Source organism: Xiphophorus couchianus, chromosome 13 (assembly GCF_001444195.1).
Source record: "Xiphophorus couchianus chromosome 13, X_couchianus-1.0, whole genome shotgun sequence".
NCBI lineage: Eukaryota > Metazoa > Chordata > Actinopteri > Cyprinodontiformes > Poeciliidae > Xiphophorus > Xiphophorus couchianus.
In genome coordinates, this window is record NC_040240.1 from 1,897,707 (window position 1) to 1,911,895 (window position 14,189).

The 14,189-nt window shown below is 39.7% G+C and overlaps 1 protein-coding gene across 1 annotated transcript; it reads left to right on the forward strand.

Annotated features, from left to right (window-relative positions):
- Positions 1 to 1,018: 1,018 nt before the first annotated feature.
- Positions 1,019 to 5,148, forward strand: foxg1a (forkhead box G1a). The gene has a single exon (XM_028035174.1). It carries the CDS (start codon positions 1,107 to 1,109, stop codon positions 2,676 to 2,678), a length of 1,572 nt encoding a protein of 523 aa, XP_027890975.1. The 5' UTR covers positions 1,019 to 1,106; the 3' UTR covers positions 2,679 to 5,148.
- Positions 5,149 to 14,189: the final 9,041 nt, after the last annotated feature.

The following is a 14,189-nucleotide window of genomic DNA, read 5'->3' on the forward strand; positions in this document are numbered from 1 at the left end:
ACGCGCTAATGTGATCCCGGCCTGTAAAGCGTGAACCAAATCCCGCTTGAAGATAAAAAATAAATAATAATAACAATAATTTTAAAAAAAATCAGACTGACAGAATGTGTCACATCTCTTTATAGTCATGCCTCTGTTTTGTCGGTTTAATTTCAACAACCCTCGGCGCGTCTTCATTATCTCCGTTTCTAAATGAGCAGAGCCTGTTTCTCCTCCACTTCTGTTTGTTTGGTGAAACTGTCCTCCAGCAGGAGGAAGGTAGGAGTGAAACAGCCGACTGATATGCAACTCTTTCCGCCTCCCCGCTGCATATTTCACGCTCGTTTTACAGGATGCACGTTTTTTTTTCTTTCTTTTTTTTCTGAAACACACTTCGTGTTTCTGTCTGCTGCGACTCCCTCTCCACCCCACCACCACCAGCCCCCTCTGCGTGTCCTGACCGTGTCCGTGTCCGTGCCCTCCGGACTCCCTCTCTGTTTATTTTCCCCTCAGAGATGGGATGTAAACAGTTTTGCAGACGCCTAAGGGGCAAATATTTGAATCGAAGGAGTGTAAATGTGAGGAGCGGCGAGGATTTGGGTTGACGCATGCACGGTGCGCACTTCCAGCTCCGGTTTAGGTGGAGGCAGGGCGGGGGGGGGGGGGGGGGGTGATCAGTGTTGATGGGGCGCTGCAAAAAGTTTCCCATCGTCCTGCCAGTGTCGCTTTTCTTCAAGGTGTCAGAAAAGTTCAGGCTCATAGCGGGACACGATTGCGCTTATTTGTCGGAGGTGTAAAATGTCCATCTTCTCATAAGCAAGTGTGGAAAATATGCAACAAGAAAAAAAAAAAATAAATAAAAAAAATAAATAAATAAACAAACAAACGTATATAATCATCGCTAAACAAACAACCACTTTCATGCAGCAGATTTTCGGGTTGTTTCATCCATTCTCCTCCAGCCGAGAGCAAAGTCCTGGAGCTGCTTGGCATTTTTTGCAGCGTGCCAGTTATTGGCGGATGTGCGTGTTTCTCCGCGCCTCGTGATTGGCTGAGCGCTCAGTGGACGCCTTAATGTTTAATACTAATGTTCCCCTGGTTGGCTGAGGACTGGGAAGGTCCAACCAATGTTTTTCACTTGCTTTAGTGGCTGCGGCTCCCTAATTAATTGCAGCTATCTGTCTCCTATCGATGTGTGTGTACATGTGTGTTGTGTGTGTTTCCCCTTTTCTCCCCAAACCGAACATGAAATAGTTTGTTGGGCTATACTTTCTTTCTTCCTTTCTAATCCCCCCTTCCTTCCTTCCCGTCCTGGTTCGCTGGTGGAGACCGGGAGGACTGAAACCCAGCTGTGTTCGCCGCCCGCCTCTGCTCGCCGCCGGTTCCCCCCTCACTGCTCGGTGATGTTGGACATGGGAGAGCGCAAAGAGGTGAAGATGATTCCCAAATCGTCGTTCAGTATAAACAGTTTGGTGCCGGAGGCCGTGCAAAGCGACAACAACAACAGTCACCACCACCACCACCACCACCAGAACCAGAGCCAGAACCAGCACCGGGCTGTTGGTCCGGATGATGCCGAGCAGAAGGCGCCTCTCCCGGCCTCGCAGCCGGACGTCAAAGCGGACCCGAAAAGTGAGTCGCTGAACCCGGAGAGCTGCCCGGAGGAGAAGCAGGAGGAGAAGAAGGACGGGAAAGAGGGAGAGAAGGACGGAGAGAAGAAAAGTGGCAAGTACGAAAAACCTCCTTTCAGCTACAACGCTCTAATAATGATGGCTATCAGGCAGAGTCCGGAGAAGCGGCTAACTCTCAACGGCATTTATGAGTTCATCATGAAAAACTTTCCGTATTACCGGGAGAACAAGCAGGGCTGGCAGAACTCCATCAGACACAACCTCAGCCTCAATAAGTGCTTTGTCAAGGTGCCTCGGCACTACGATGACCCCGGGAAGGGGAACTACTGGATGCTGGACCCCAGCAGCGACGACGTCTTCATCGGTGGAACCACTGGGAAGCTCCGCCGGCGCTCCACCACGTCACGGGCCAAGCTGGCTTTCAAGCGCGGTGCCCGGCTGACCTCCGGGCTGACCTTCATGGACCGGGCCGGCTCCTTATACTGGCCGATGTCCCCCTTCCTCTCCCTTCACCACCCGCGGGCCGCCAGTGCCCTCGGCTACAACGGGACCTCGTCGGGATACCCGGGCCACCCGATGTCCTACAGCAGCATGCTCACGCAGAACATGAGCAACAACCACTCAACGTTCCCGTCGTCCAACGGGCTCAGCATGGACCGGCTGGTCGGTGGGGACCTCCCCTACGCGACGCACCACCTGACGGCGGCGGCCCTGGCGGCCTCGGCAGTGCCCTGCGGCCTCTCTGTGCCTTGCTCCGGGGCCACTTATTCTTTAAACCCGTGCTCGGTGAACTTGTTGGCCGGACAGACGAGTTATTTTTTCCCCCATGTCCCACACCCGACCATGAGCTCACAGACCGGCGCCGGAGGCGGCGGCTCGTTGCAGGCTGCCCGGGCTTCGGCTTCCAATTCCCCGCAGGCTCCGTCCTCTTCCTCGCTGCCATGTGACGCTCTTAGGCCGGCTTTGTCCGGCTCTCTACCCGCCTTCTCCTCGGGACTTTCCGGGGGTTTGTCTGACTATTTCACACATCAGAACCAGGGGTCAACTTCTAACCCGCTCATACACTAACTCCCCCCTCCCCCCCCTCCCCTGAACTTCATCCATCCATTCATCAGTTCATCCATCCATCCATGAAGGAGTGATAATCTCAAAATGATTGGAACACTAACGTGATCGTTTTTAACACTGAACATTTAAGATGTAAAAAATGACAAATTATTATAAACTACTACCTATTATAGAAAAAAGAAGAGAGACTGCAAAACAAAAAAAGAGCAGCACTGAGAAACTCACAGAAAGCAGCACTGACATTTCCAGGTATTTTTTTTATTTTAAATATTATTATTATAATTATTATTATTATTACTATTATTACTATGGTTTCTTCGTCTCCATGTTCTTCTCGTTGTTGCTGTGCCCCATCTCCTCCTGCAGTTTTAATTTCTGTGTACATAATGTGTGTTCTAAGTGTCCGGGGTTTGTCTTCTGTATAATAATGTCAGTCAGTGACGTGCAATGTGATCTGAGATAAGAAGCGGAGAGAATGACGAGAGCGCAGCTTTGCTCACGTTTTTTCCTTGTCTTGTTGGAGGAGGCAAGTTTTTTTTTTTTAATATTAGAATGAGTATTTAAATTAGTTTTGTTTTATTAAAGATTGTTTCATAATAATAATAATAATAATAATAATAATAATAATAATAATAATAATAATAATTTGCCATGCTGGTTAGAATAAAAGCGGGGAAAAGTGATGATTATTATTTTTTTAAAAGCTGAATGTTCTTCTTAAAGCTGAATGTTCACAGTGGCCTCTGAACGTTCTTCTCCATTCATTCATTACCTGGTTTTAAAAACTGCTGACGCGCTTTTTATAGACCAAAGAATCTGTTCCATATGAAGTCAGTATTGTGCTGTATATTCTGGGAGGCCTGCTGAGGTCGGAATGAAGGAGAGACTCAAATCCTCCGTCACTGCAGAAAATGTCCCTTTAAACGAGATGTTTGGTCCTTTAGGTTGTTTTAATTATTATTTAGACTTCTTTTTCTTTTTCCAAATAGATTTTTTTGGTTATTTCAGCAACTGTTGGCGTCGCTGGAGGAATTTCATTTGTAGTAAAATAAAATAAAATAAAATTAGCGGGCATTATTTTTCCAATTGAAGAATTGCGCTTTTCGGCGTTACGACTTTGTGCGTAAATGTCTCGTTTTGTGGAAAATTTTCCGCAGTGAAGCTTTTTTTTTGCCATGGAAACGTGATCGCCGGTTTTAAAAAAAGAAAGCAAAACAAAACACAGACGTTCACGATTCTTTTTTCTTCTTGTTTTTGTACAATTAGTAAAAAGAAAAAAGAAAAAAAAGATCATCTTTGTAATTTGACTTTGTTTTGTTTTAGAAAAGGAGGAACGCTGTAAAAAAAAAGAAGAAAAAAAATCCCGTTTGTTTAACAAAAGAAATTCTGCCTTCTGATCTAATAGGCTCCTATTTGGAATGACTGTCTTTTAATTGTCGCCTCTAAAACAATTTTTCATGGTTGTGATACTGTTGTGGTCTTCTTCTTATTACCGTGTTTGTCGCTTATAAAAAGAAAAAAAAAGAAAAAATGTTTTAATCCTAAAAAAAGCACAAATAAAAGAATAGGTTACATTCATAACTAACGTAATTCCCTTTGTCTCTTCTTTCCTGCTCCATATGAAACAACAGAGTGATTGATCTCTATCAGTTTTGGGGTTTCAGGTTGGACGTTGGAATCGTTGACGCGCAGCCGGAGCTTTTCTTCGGGTTCCGGGTTTGGGCTGCGCTGCAGAGCTTGACTCGGGGCCCCTGCTGGCAGCAGAGCTCTGGGGTCTGGTGCTGAAGTGTCTGCGAGTCTTTTATTGTTTCAGAGTGTCATATTCTGCCCATTGGAGCGCGGAGATATTAGGCGCTGCAGGCTGCGCCGCTTTGCTTTGCGCGCCTCGGTATCTGCGCTCCGATCTCAGCGGAGCTGCACGTCTTTGTCGACGTTTTTTTCTGCTGCGGTGAAAAACTTCCAGATGATTGATGATTATTTTTTTCGGAGTGATTAATCTGAGCGTGGTGTCGCCGCATGCCGCGTTTGTTCCGGTGTTGCGGTTTTTTGTTGTTGTTGTTGTTGTTGCTTTGCAGAACACAAACAGTCCGGAGAAGTTCGGACTCTTTCAGATTTGCTCCCCAGAGTAATGTTCTCCATTCACTGTTTACTTTAAAGGCAGCTGCTATATGATCCCGGGGTGAGTGCTTTCTGCAGAGCTGTTGAAATGTGCTTTTGTTGAAAGTTAGAACTTTAGAACCTGCATTAAAAAAAAGAAGAAGAAGAAAAAAAAAAGAAAAATTGGGAGTTCTCCTAAATTCACAAGTTTTGTGTGTTCTCGTGGCCTGACGCCAAATTTCCTTTTTTTTTTTTTGTCTGTCATGCTGGAGGACCTGAAGCATATCACGGCTTTGTTTGGGTTCTGCTGTGGTTCTTTATCTCATGCTAACTGCGAAATGAAACAAACAAACAAACAACAAAAAAACAAAAAACAGAATGTTGGATGGTTATATTGATTTAAAAGCTGCTGGAACTTGTTTGGTTTGGTGAGGAAGTCTTCATCCGTCCTGCTGCAGTAGAATCTCTGCTGGCTGATTTTTCTCTCCTGCGTGTTTTTGTTAATCGGCTCCGGAAGGTTTTTACAAACACGCTGCGCGGCTGATCTAAAGCCCAATATTTGGATATTTTTAAAAGACTTATTTTTTTATAAACATTTTTCTCTCACTTTCATCCCATTTGCATGATGTGAAGGTAAATGTGCAGAGTGCCTGGTTTGTTGCTGCAGCAGCTGCTGCAGCTTTGGACTTGATTTCTGGGAATTTCATTTTTGAACGTTTTCATGTTTGTCTCAGATTTTGCTGGTGTCTTTCTCAGCTGTTTCTTTTATTTTTAATTGATTTTCTCTTTTGATTCCCCTGACTGTCCGGAGCTGTTCCTGCGCGGATCAGAGTTTGTGTTTACGTTTAGTTTCTGGTTCTGTTTATTGTCCTCTCGAACACACACTTTCTGTCAAATTCACCTGTTGATAAATAAATAAATAAATAAATAAATAAATAAAAGCCTAAAATAAATAAATAATTATATAAGTACATGAAAGAAATTTCACGTGTTGTATTGGCGATAATAATAATAATAATAATAATAATAATAATAATAATAATAATAATATTTTAAAAGTCCTATTATAATGTAATGTAATTAAAAATAATTAAAAATGGTTAGTTTTAATATAATTTTTTATTTCTTTATGTTTCTGTAGTTCACTAGCGTTAGTATAAAATTAAAGTTAGCAATAATGCAAAACACACACACGTGACCTAAGGACGCAAATGCATCACTGGTCAGTTATGATGTCTGCAGCAACTATCTGGTCAGTCTGTGTGAAGCTGAGGCTCAGTGCAGGTCAGATGCTTTGGTCACCATGCAGGCAGCGCGCGCTGTCCACGGACGGTGCGCATGGACTGGAGGTTGATCTGACTGTTGTTGAGCTGCTTGGTTTCAGGTTCTGGTCGGTTCTGGATGAGCTGAATTTGGTTCCATTACAGCTGAAAATGGGTCTGTTTGCTCCGCTGCTGCAGCTTAGCGCTCAATCCGTTGACAGGTGGCCTGTTTAGGTGAAGTTTGCTGCTCTGCAGCTGTGAGCTGTTCAGACGGAATAGTTGGAGTTAGTTTGTGCTCCAGCAGGGAGGTTAGATTTTTTTTTACTGCTTTGTCAGTTAATAAAGAAGTGCAGTAGAGGATTATATCTAAAATACCAGATTGATTAAAAGAATGGATTATTTTAGAGGTTTCTTCTAGTCAGAATCTGACCTGTTTGTAATGTTGGAGTTAATAACAGATTATTAAAGGCCTGCGTCTCCTGATAGAAATCCTCATCAAGTTTAAATAGGACATCTCATTTATTTATTTATGTAATTAAGGAATGAAATAAAACATTTAATTTTATTTTATACATTTTGAAAAAAAAAAAGAAATAAATTTCTCCTAGAAGCTCCAGTAGTTTTTAATTTTTATTTTGTGTGTGTGTGTGTGTGTGTGTGTGTATAATGTTTAGCTGTCATATAAACCAAAAGATCACCGTTTCAATGCACTCGTGTCCCGAGTCTCTGGCAAAACAGAAAAATGCAAAATGAATATTTGAAATGACACTGAGGTGTTGCCGTAGTCATGGTTTCCAGAGAGCGCGCTTTTAATTGATGTTTTAACATTTTGAAAACGTGCAGAAAAGCCAAAAAGAAGAAGAAGATGAATCAGTGCTTAACAGGTTTACTGAAATCTTTTCTTGAAAAATAATAAATGATTAATAGGATTTTTTTGATTTCAACAAAATCGGAATGGTTCTAGAATATTACTTTCTAGTAATATTCTAGAAATATTACTAGAAAGTAATATTTCTAGTAATATTGCAGCTGTAAAAATAATAATCAAGCAAAACGCTGAGTGAATGAAAAGTCCTGTGAGTTATTTATTACTGGAGACTTTAAGTTAGTGATTTGATATTTAAAGTCCCCAAATCCCAGTTAAAATGAACATTTCGCGTCAGTTGTCAGTTTTTTTTCTTTTTAAAGATCTATACTGCAAAACAGCATTCTGTCTAAATGGCTTCAGCTCAGTATTTAACTGCAAGTCCTAAAATCTGTGCTGCAGATCTGTGATCATCTTGATCTGTTTTCATATAAAAAACCCAGGAAACATGGAAACATCGATTTAAAAACTGTGTTTTAACGATTAGGTTTCTGAAACTAAAAAAATATATTTTTTGGATAATCATCAAAACAAAAGGAAGAAAAAAAATAGTAATAAAAACAATATGTTTAAAAAAATGCAATAAATTAAACACACACACACTGAAATTGAAATAACCGATAATTAAAATAATTGTGCATTTTGTGTCGCTGTAAGAATATGTACAAAAAAAGATTTGTTTTTAGATCAAATTTCTGTCATATAGGAGAAATACAAAATACTCCAACTGAATTTATATATTTATTAATCTATCTACTTATGGATGGTCGCTTGTTCTGGCCTGGTGCATGGGCAGCCCAGTAAGATGTGAGAACGGAACCGTCTAATGATTCTGCTCTCTTCAGTCTGTGGTTTATAATCTGAGCTCCTCACTGCAGGGCTCAGTTTTCCGTGTTAACAGACTGAGTCCAGTCCAAACCCAAAGATACCTGAACCATCACAAATATCCAACCTCTCTCTCTCTTTTTTTTAAACCTTTCAGATCTGTTCAGTGGACCTGTGCACCTTGTAGACATTTTTTCTGGGACTATCAGGTGTGAATCAGTATAAGACCCAGAGCAGAGCAGAGCAGAGTGGAGCGGCGGCATTAGCATCCAGTGATTTTGTAAATCTGATTATTAGCTCAGGCCAGGCTCTCGGTGTGCAGAAGTTAAATTCCGTCTTGGAGGCTCCGGAGTTGATTCCTAAAGTGTGAACCTGTGAAGTCTGCAGCTGCAGCAGATGTTTTGGCTCGGAGGGTTTGATTGTCTGATATGATACAACAACAAAGACAGACTTTCAGCAGCAATTTGTTCGCTTCCTAGAAGAAGACTGCGAGCAGAACGAGTCCAACTGTAATGCAAGAAGCAGCCCAACAATGGAGCTGCCGTGCAACCCAATCTCTGTCAGCCTGATGCTATCTGCCCCATGTTAAATGGGGTGACCAGCAGTCAAAAGACAAAGGAGTAACAGAAGGACCACAGGGGGGGTAGGGTGGAGGACTAACTTTATTCTCTCTCTCTGTGTGTTTCCATTACAGGTGTGCGTAAAACTTTGTCTACGTTCCACTAATATCAAAACAACACAATTTCACAATTGCAGTGTTTCCATTAAATACCAAAATGCAATTAATATCACTTGAATAAGTGATATTAATCTCCCTCCAACTACTTCCTGTCTTCTTCATCGTACTTTCCGCCAGTAGCAACATCCGGTTGTTGATCAAGTGACTCGTGTGTATGCGGGGGGAAAAAGTGTTTCTGTTGCAGTTCTACTTTCAATATGGCAATAAATAAATAAAAATTTTAAAAAAGAGAAAAATCCCAGGCCAAATCTTTTTTTAATCAATAAAGGAGAGTTGCGTGTTTCCATTAAGCAAATTTATTTTCGAAATGTCAAATTGCACAATTATATGGTCAATGGAAACGCAACCTCTCTCCTAGTTTTTTCTCTCTCCTTCTTTCTTTCCTTATCTTTTCCCTTCCCTTTTATTTATCTCCTTTCTCTTAGAATTCAGTGAAAAACATTTTCTCCAGGTGAAATACTCTCGGACCAGATAGTATTCCTCTGAAGGCCTGATTTTCCTTTTAAACAGTTTTCATCAACAACATTTCACTGAATCTAAAAATCTTCTCTGATTCAGCGTTTTTCTTCTCTAACAAGGACATTACAATAAAAACAGTGACAGTCCGCTGACCTGCACCTACAGGTTCATCAGGACATTTTTGGCTGTTGTGTGAAAACACCTGGGGATAGAATATCAGTTTTCAGAGTTTTTGTTCTTATTGGCCCCAGACTGATGTTTTTGGCTTTCCTTCATGTTTAAATTACAAGCCGGTGAAAATAGGAACCGATTCCTAACATTTCAGAAGCAATGTGTGATGTTCAGGGTTCCTGTTATTACCTGTAGCATTCCAAGTCAGGAATGACTGTAGACCATTTGTTGTAAATGTGAGTTTTATGACAATTTTAAGCTTAATTCAGTTGATTTTTTTTTTTTATTAAACTTAAATAGACATGATTTCTTTCTTTTCTCACTGACAGTTGAGGAAAGTATTATTCTGGTATTGGACTTGTTGATGAAGTGGAGGGTTGAAGAGGTTGGTGGCCTGATGCTCTTCACATTTCTGCTACTGTAGCATCACGGCTACTTTCTGATGCAGCATCTGTTCTTATCATTAGCTTCTCAGGGCCAAACATTCTGACTGAAACAGATTTTAATGTGCAAAAATGATTTTGGTCCTTCCACCAATGGATGAAGACAGAGACTAAAGGAAAGTCAGTGGATGTGAAGCAGGTTTTATTTTACAACTATATTGAATCCATGCAAGATTTGCATAATGTTGACTTTCATCTGTTGTTCATGTCACATTCATATTTATTTTTCTAAAACTGATGAACACATGAAACAGCCATGTGCAGTTCACCATGACCATTTTTTATTTGATATTTTTAAATTAAAGGTGTTAAAATATGTGTTAAATATTTTAAATATTCTTTTTCCTGTTACTGTAACATTAAACATATATTGGATAAAAACAGTATAAGATGTTATTATATTATCACAAGAGGAGTCTAACGTGAAACGCCACGTTTTGCTGCACAATGCGTCTTTATAAAGCTGAGGAAACTGATTGAGTGGAAAACAGAACAAGTGGTAAAACGATCTCAACTCACGTTCAATCAGATTCAGTTCTATTCAATTAGAGTCAAATCCACCGAGCTTGTTTTCAAAGCAAAAGTTCACATTAAAAGTCAAAGTCATTTTTATAACAAAACCCAAAACAGATTTTCTCCTGTTCCCATCCACACACATAGAAACATACAGCCAAACCAATTCAGCTCATTCCAGAACAATGCAACCACATAGACTCATCCACAGCAAATCATACACAATCCCATTTGATCATAATTATAAAAACAAATATTTTTTAGAATTGTTGATTATGATTACCCACCTGGCGAAGCATGTGGTGACAGTGGAGAGGAAACCTTCCTTTTGAACATGAAGCAGCCTGCAGCAGAACGCCGCCATGGCTGGCAGAACAAAGTCTGCTCATTGGAGCAACTGCAACTAAAACTCAATCTGAGAGTTTCTGATGAGAACGCCATCAGCCTGCTGATGTGTTAACAGAATCATGTTAAATAGGAAACCTTTGTTTTTAAAAAAATCTTAGATAGAACTAAGCAAATGGAAAGATGTAGTTTGTTTTGCACAAAGTCTCAAAGATACTGTCTGGACATTAGAGGATATTTTCCTTCATTCTTAAAGTATTGAAACAATCATAGTTGGTTCATTTAGTGCTGTTGACTGTTTATTTATGTATACAGAGACAGTGTACCACATTTTGTTTACCTTTTAAAAGTAGATATGCCACCAGGTTACAGCTAAAAATGTTCATTTCTTCCTGCTGTCCCTGAACAGATTGATGGTAACTGAATATGATCTAACAGATTATCAATTGATGAAAAGCCAGCATATTACATATATGTAAAATAATTCATTATTCACATCTCACTTTGTGCAAACTTCAGCTTAAGTGAAACATATTATATAGATTAATGACACGGTTGGATGTTTAAAGGCCTTTATTTCTGTTATAATGATTTTATACTTACAGGTAATTAAAACATGACATTTAAAATGTGACTATTAAATAGAAGCAATAAAAAATTTTTTTTTACACAGAATAATGAAAGGAATAACCTGCTTAAAATTTATTTTTTTCTTTTTTGTCAGACTCAAAGTATTTTAGTCTGACAGACAGGCCTCATCTGAATGTATACCCTATTTTATAGAATATGACTGCAGATATACATAATTTTACCCACTTTAAGTCTTGACTACATAAGTACTCATTAGTGGAAAATATTGATTAGGAAAAGCTTTTCTTCTGCTTAAAACTAGTTAATTTGTAAATATGTCATTTGTTTGTATTACTTTTTAAAATTGTATTCTTTAGAATATCAGAATTTGCACAACTTTTTAGTCTGTCCATCATTTTTAAATATTAAAAATTATAATTAGTTATAATTTTTTTATTATAATCAGTTACTCAGTAATTTTATTGGATCAATACTTTTGTCTTTTACTTGAGTAAAAATGTGCTGAAGTAGTTGAACACAGTTTCTGTGTACTCTATCCACCTCTGTACTTATACAGTTTGAATGTTAACCTATCATGAGTGCAAACAGTCAACAGTGAAATTAATGTTGTACGATTGTACGATGCTGTCGATTAGACAGTAGAATAGATTGGGAGGAATGAATGAAAAACAGTCCTCTCTCTGTTTTCCTGGTACATGACCTTCCCTTTCAGACTCTACTGAGTCTTTACTGAAACACTGCCAACTGGACATGACCTCTGACCCAAGTTCTACCAGTTCTGACTGGTAGAACTTTCTAGAGAATTTATTCCCTTCTATCCATTTCTTTCAATCTTGGGCCTCTTCTGAGATACGCTTTCATAGCTGTAACAAAAAGTTCTGTTGGATAAACTCTAGGGCAGATGGGCAGGTAAAGCTGTAGTTGATGTGAACGGCCAGCCCACTCTGTAGGCACTTCCTTAAAAACAGGTTTAACAGCCATTCCTAAGCATGTTTCAATCATCTCTATACACGGAAGAACAATAATGAAAAGACTGGTGATTTGTTTTGGCTCAATAGAGCAATGATTCATCATGTACCTCACTACAATGATGAGAGGAAATCTAGAACTGATCTACTTCAATAACAATGAATAAGAAGTCTTTGTTTGGAGAAGGGTTGAAGTAAAACAGTGTCGGTGGTTTACCTCCTGTATGCCATGTGTCAGAACAACATCCAGGATGTGATCAAAACTTTGTTCGTTATTTGTAGAAAACAACTGAGTGTAGAATTAAATCTGCAGTATGTAACTTTTATAAAAAAATATGTTTCTTTTTTATTTTACACATATTTGTTAAAACTGTCATTATGTCCTTGAAGTATAATATCAGACAGATAAGAAAAAAAAACGTAGCTGCTCTGCCTTCTCTCTGTGGTTCTACTGCGATCAGCAGAAACACACCACTCAGTCAGAAACAACCAATCAGGGCCAGTAGAAGGGTCTTAGCGCTGTCAAGCAACCTTGTGTATGTGCTGCTTATACCCTCCCCCTATATCTGTACTATGCTACAGCCAGTTCTCCACAGCAGAGCCTGCCGTGAATGCTCAGGTTAGTTACCATGGCCACCAATGTCGCCCGATAAATAGCTTTCCTAGCTTCTTGGTAAGTGGTTTCTCTATCATTACCACAGCTGTAGCATGTACATGAGCATGAGTGACAGCACTAAGACTCTGATTGGTTGTTTCTGAAATACTGGAGTATTTCTTCAGATGGCAATAAGGTCACAGGGGAAAAGAAGAGCAGCTTGATTTTTTCACAGATTCTCTCTTATTATACAGTCACAGCATAGTGACAGTTTTAGGAAATATGCAAAATATATTTTTTCAATTTTAGATATTCAATTCTTTAAAATTCTAGTCAAGTAAAGTTGAAAGGTAATTTTCAAAACAATTGCCACATCGCAACAACATTAGCTTTTCCTCCACCGGGAGGAGACTTTGCAGCAGACCCAGAATTCCCTGTTGGGCCTGGGAACATCTTGGGATCCTCTAGAACCAGCTGGAGAGAGCAGCTGATTTCCCAACTGGAACTGTTTCCCTGGATGAGCAGAAGACCAGGGGCGGATTCTACTGAAGCATTCGGATCAGAGTGTAGCAGAAGACGTGTGTCCTGCCAGATCTTTGTCTCATTGGTTGTGAGCAGGGTCCAGCAGAGAATGGTTAGGCTGACACATTCCATGTATTATTATTATTTTTAAATCTCAGTGTTACCAAAGTTTGCAGTTTTGTGTTTGGGAAGTTTTCTGTTGCAATAATTGAAGTGTTGCTCTAGTGTTAACTAATTTAGCTACAGAACTAATAGTAAAGTTAAATTCACTATCAAGCTGAGCTTTTTAATCCAGAGGTGGTTGTTAATTTGCAACACGTCTTAATGGCAGTTGCCAGGGAAACGGTTTACAGTCTGCCTTTTTTTGAACAAAGCTCACCTTTCTACGTTTCAGTGACAAACCAGTTCAGTGTATTTAGTTTCGTTTTTATCACAATATGACCAATTAGATGAACAATGAATTTAATTATGTACATTTTAAGAATATGTTTTCTACAAACTTCATAATATTTTCTCTTAGACATACTGATGAAAGTCTGCCTAAATAAAAAATCAAATTGTTAAACCACTTTTCTGCATTAGATCCTAACAGTTTGCTTTAGATATGTATCAGTCCATGGCTTTAATTAATATTTATGAAAATATATTGTTGTAATCCATTCAAATTATGTTGTGACCCAGAGCCCCCCTCTGTTTAAGACGTCTGTTTATGAATCAGGTGAAGCATGCAAAACCAGCATCCAAGGAGGACAGTGATTGATCAAAAGGAAAGGGTAAGAACCCACAAAACAGGGTAAGAATCTAAAAATGACCCCCTCCATCCCCCTCACCCCGTTACAGACTGGCACCCTGCTGCTGCTCCCAGCCTCTCCTCTCCCTGCTGGATCTCTGTCAGCACATCCTGCAGGCTCTCCTCTGCTGCTGGCCTGCTGATGCTTCCTCATTGCTCCCTTTCTGCAAGTCACCTTCCCCTCCCTCTGTGTATTTATTCCTTTTGAAAAAAGAAAAGAAAAAAAAAAACAACAAAACAAATCCAGAGCTTTGTTCTGATTGGTTGTTCAGTATTTGCAGGTGTGGACGGTTTTTGTAATGAAGGTGAAGAAGCCATCTTTCCAT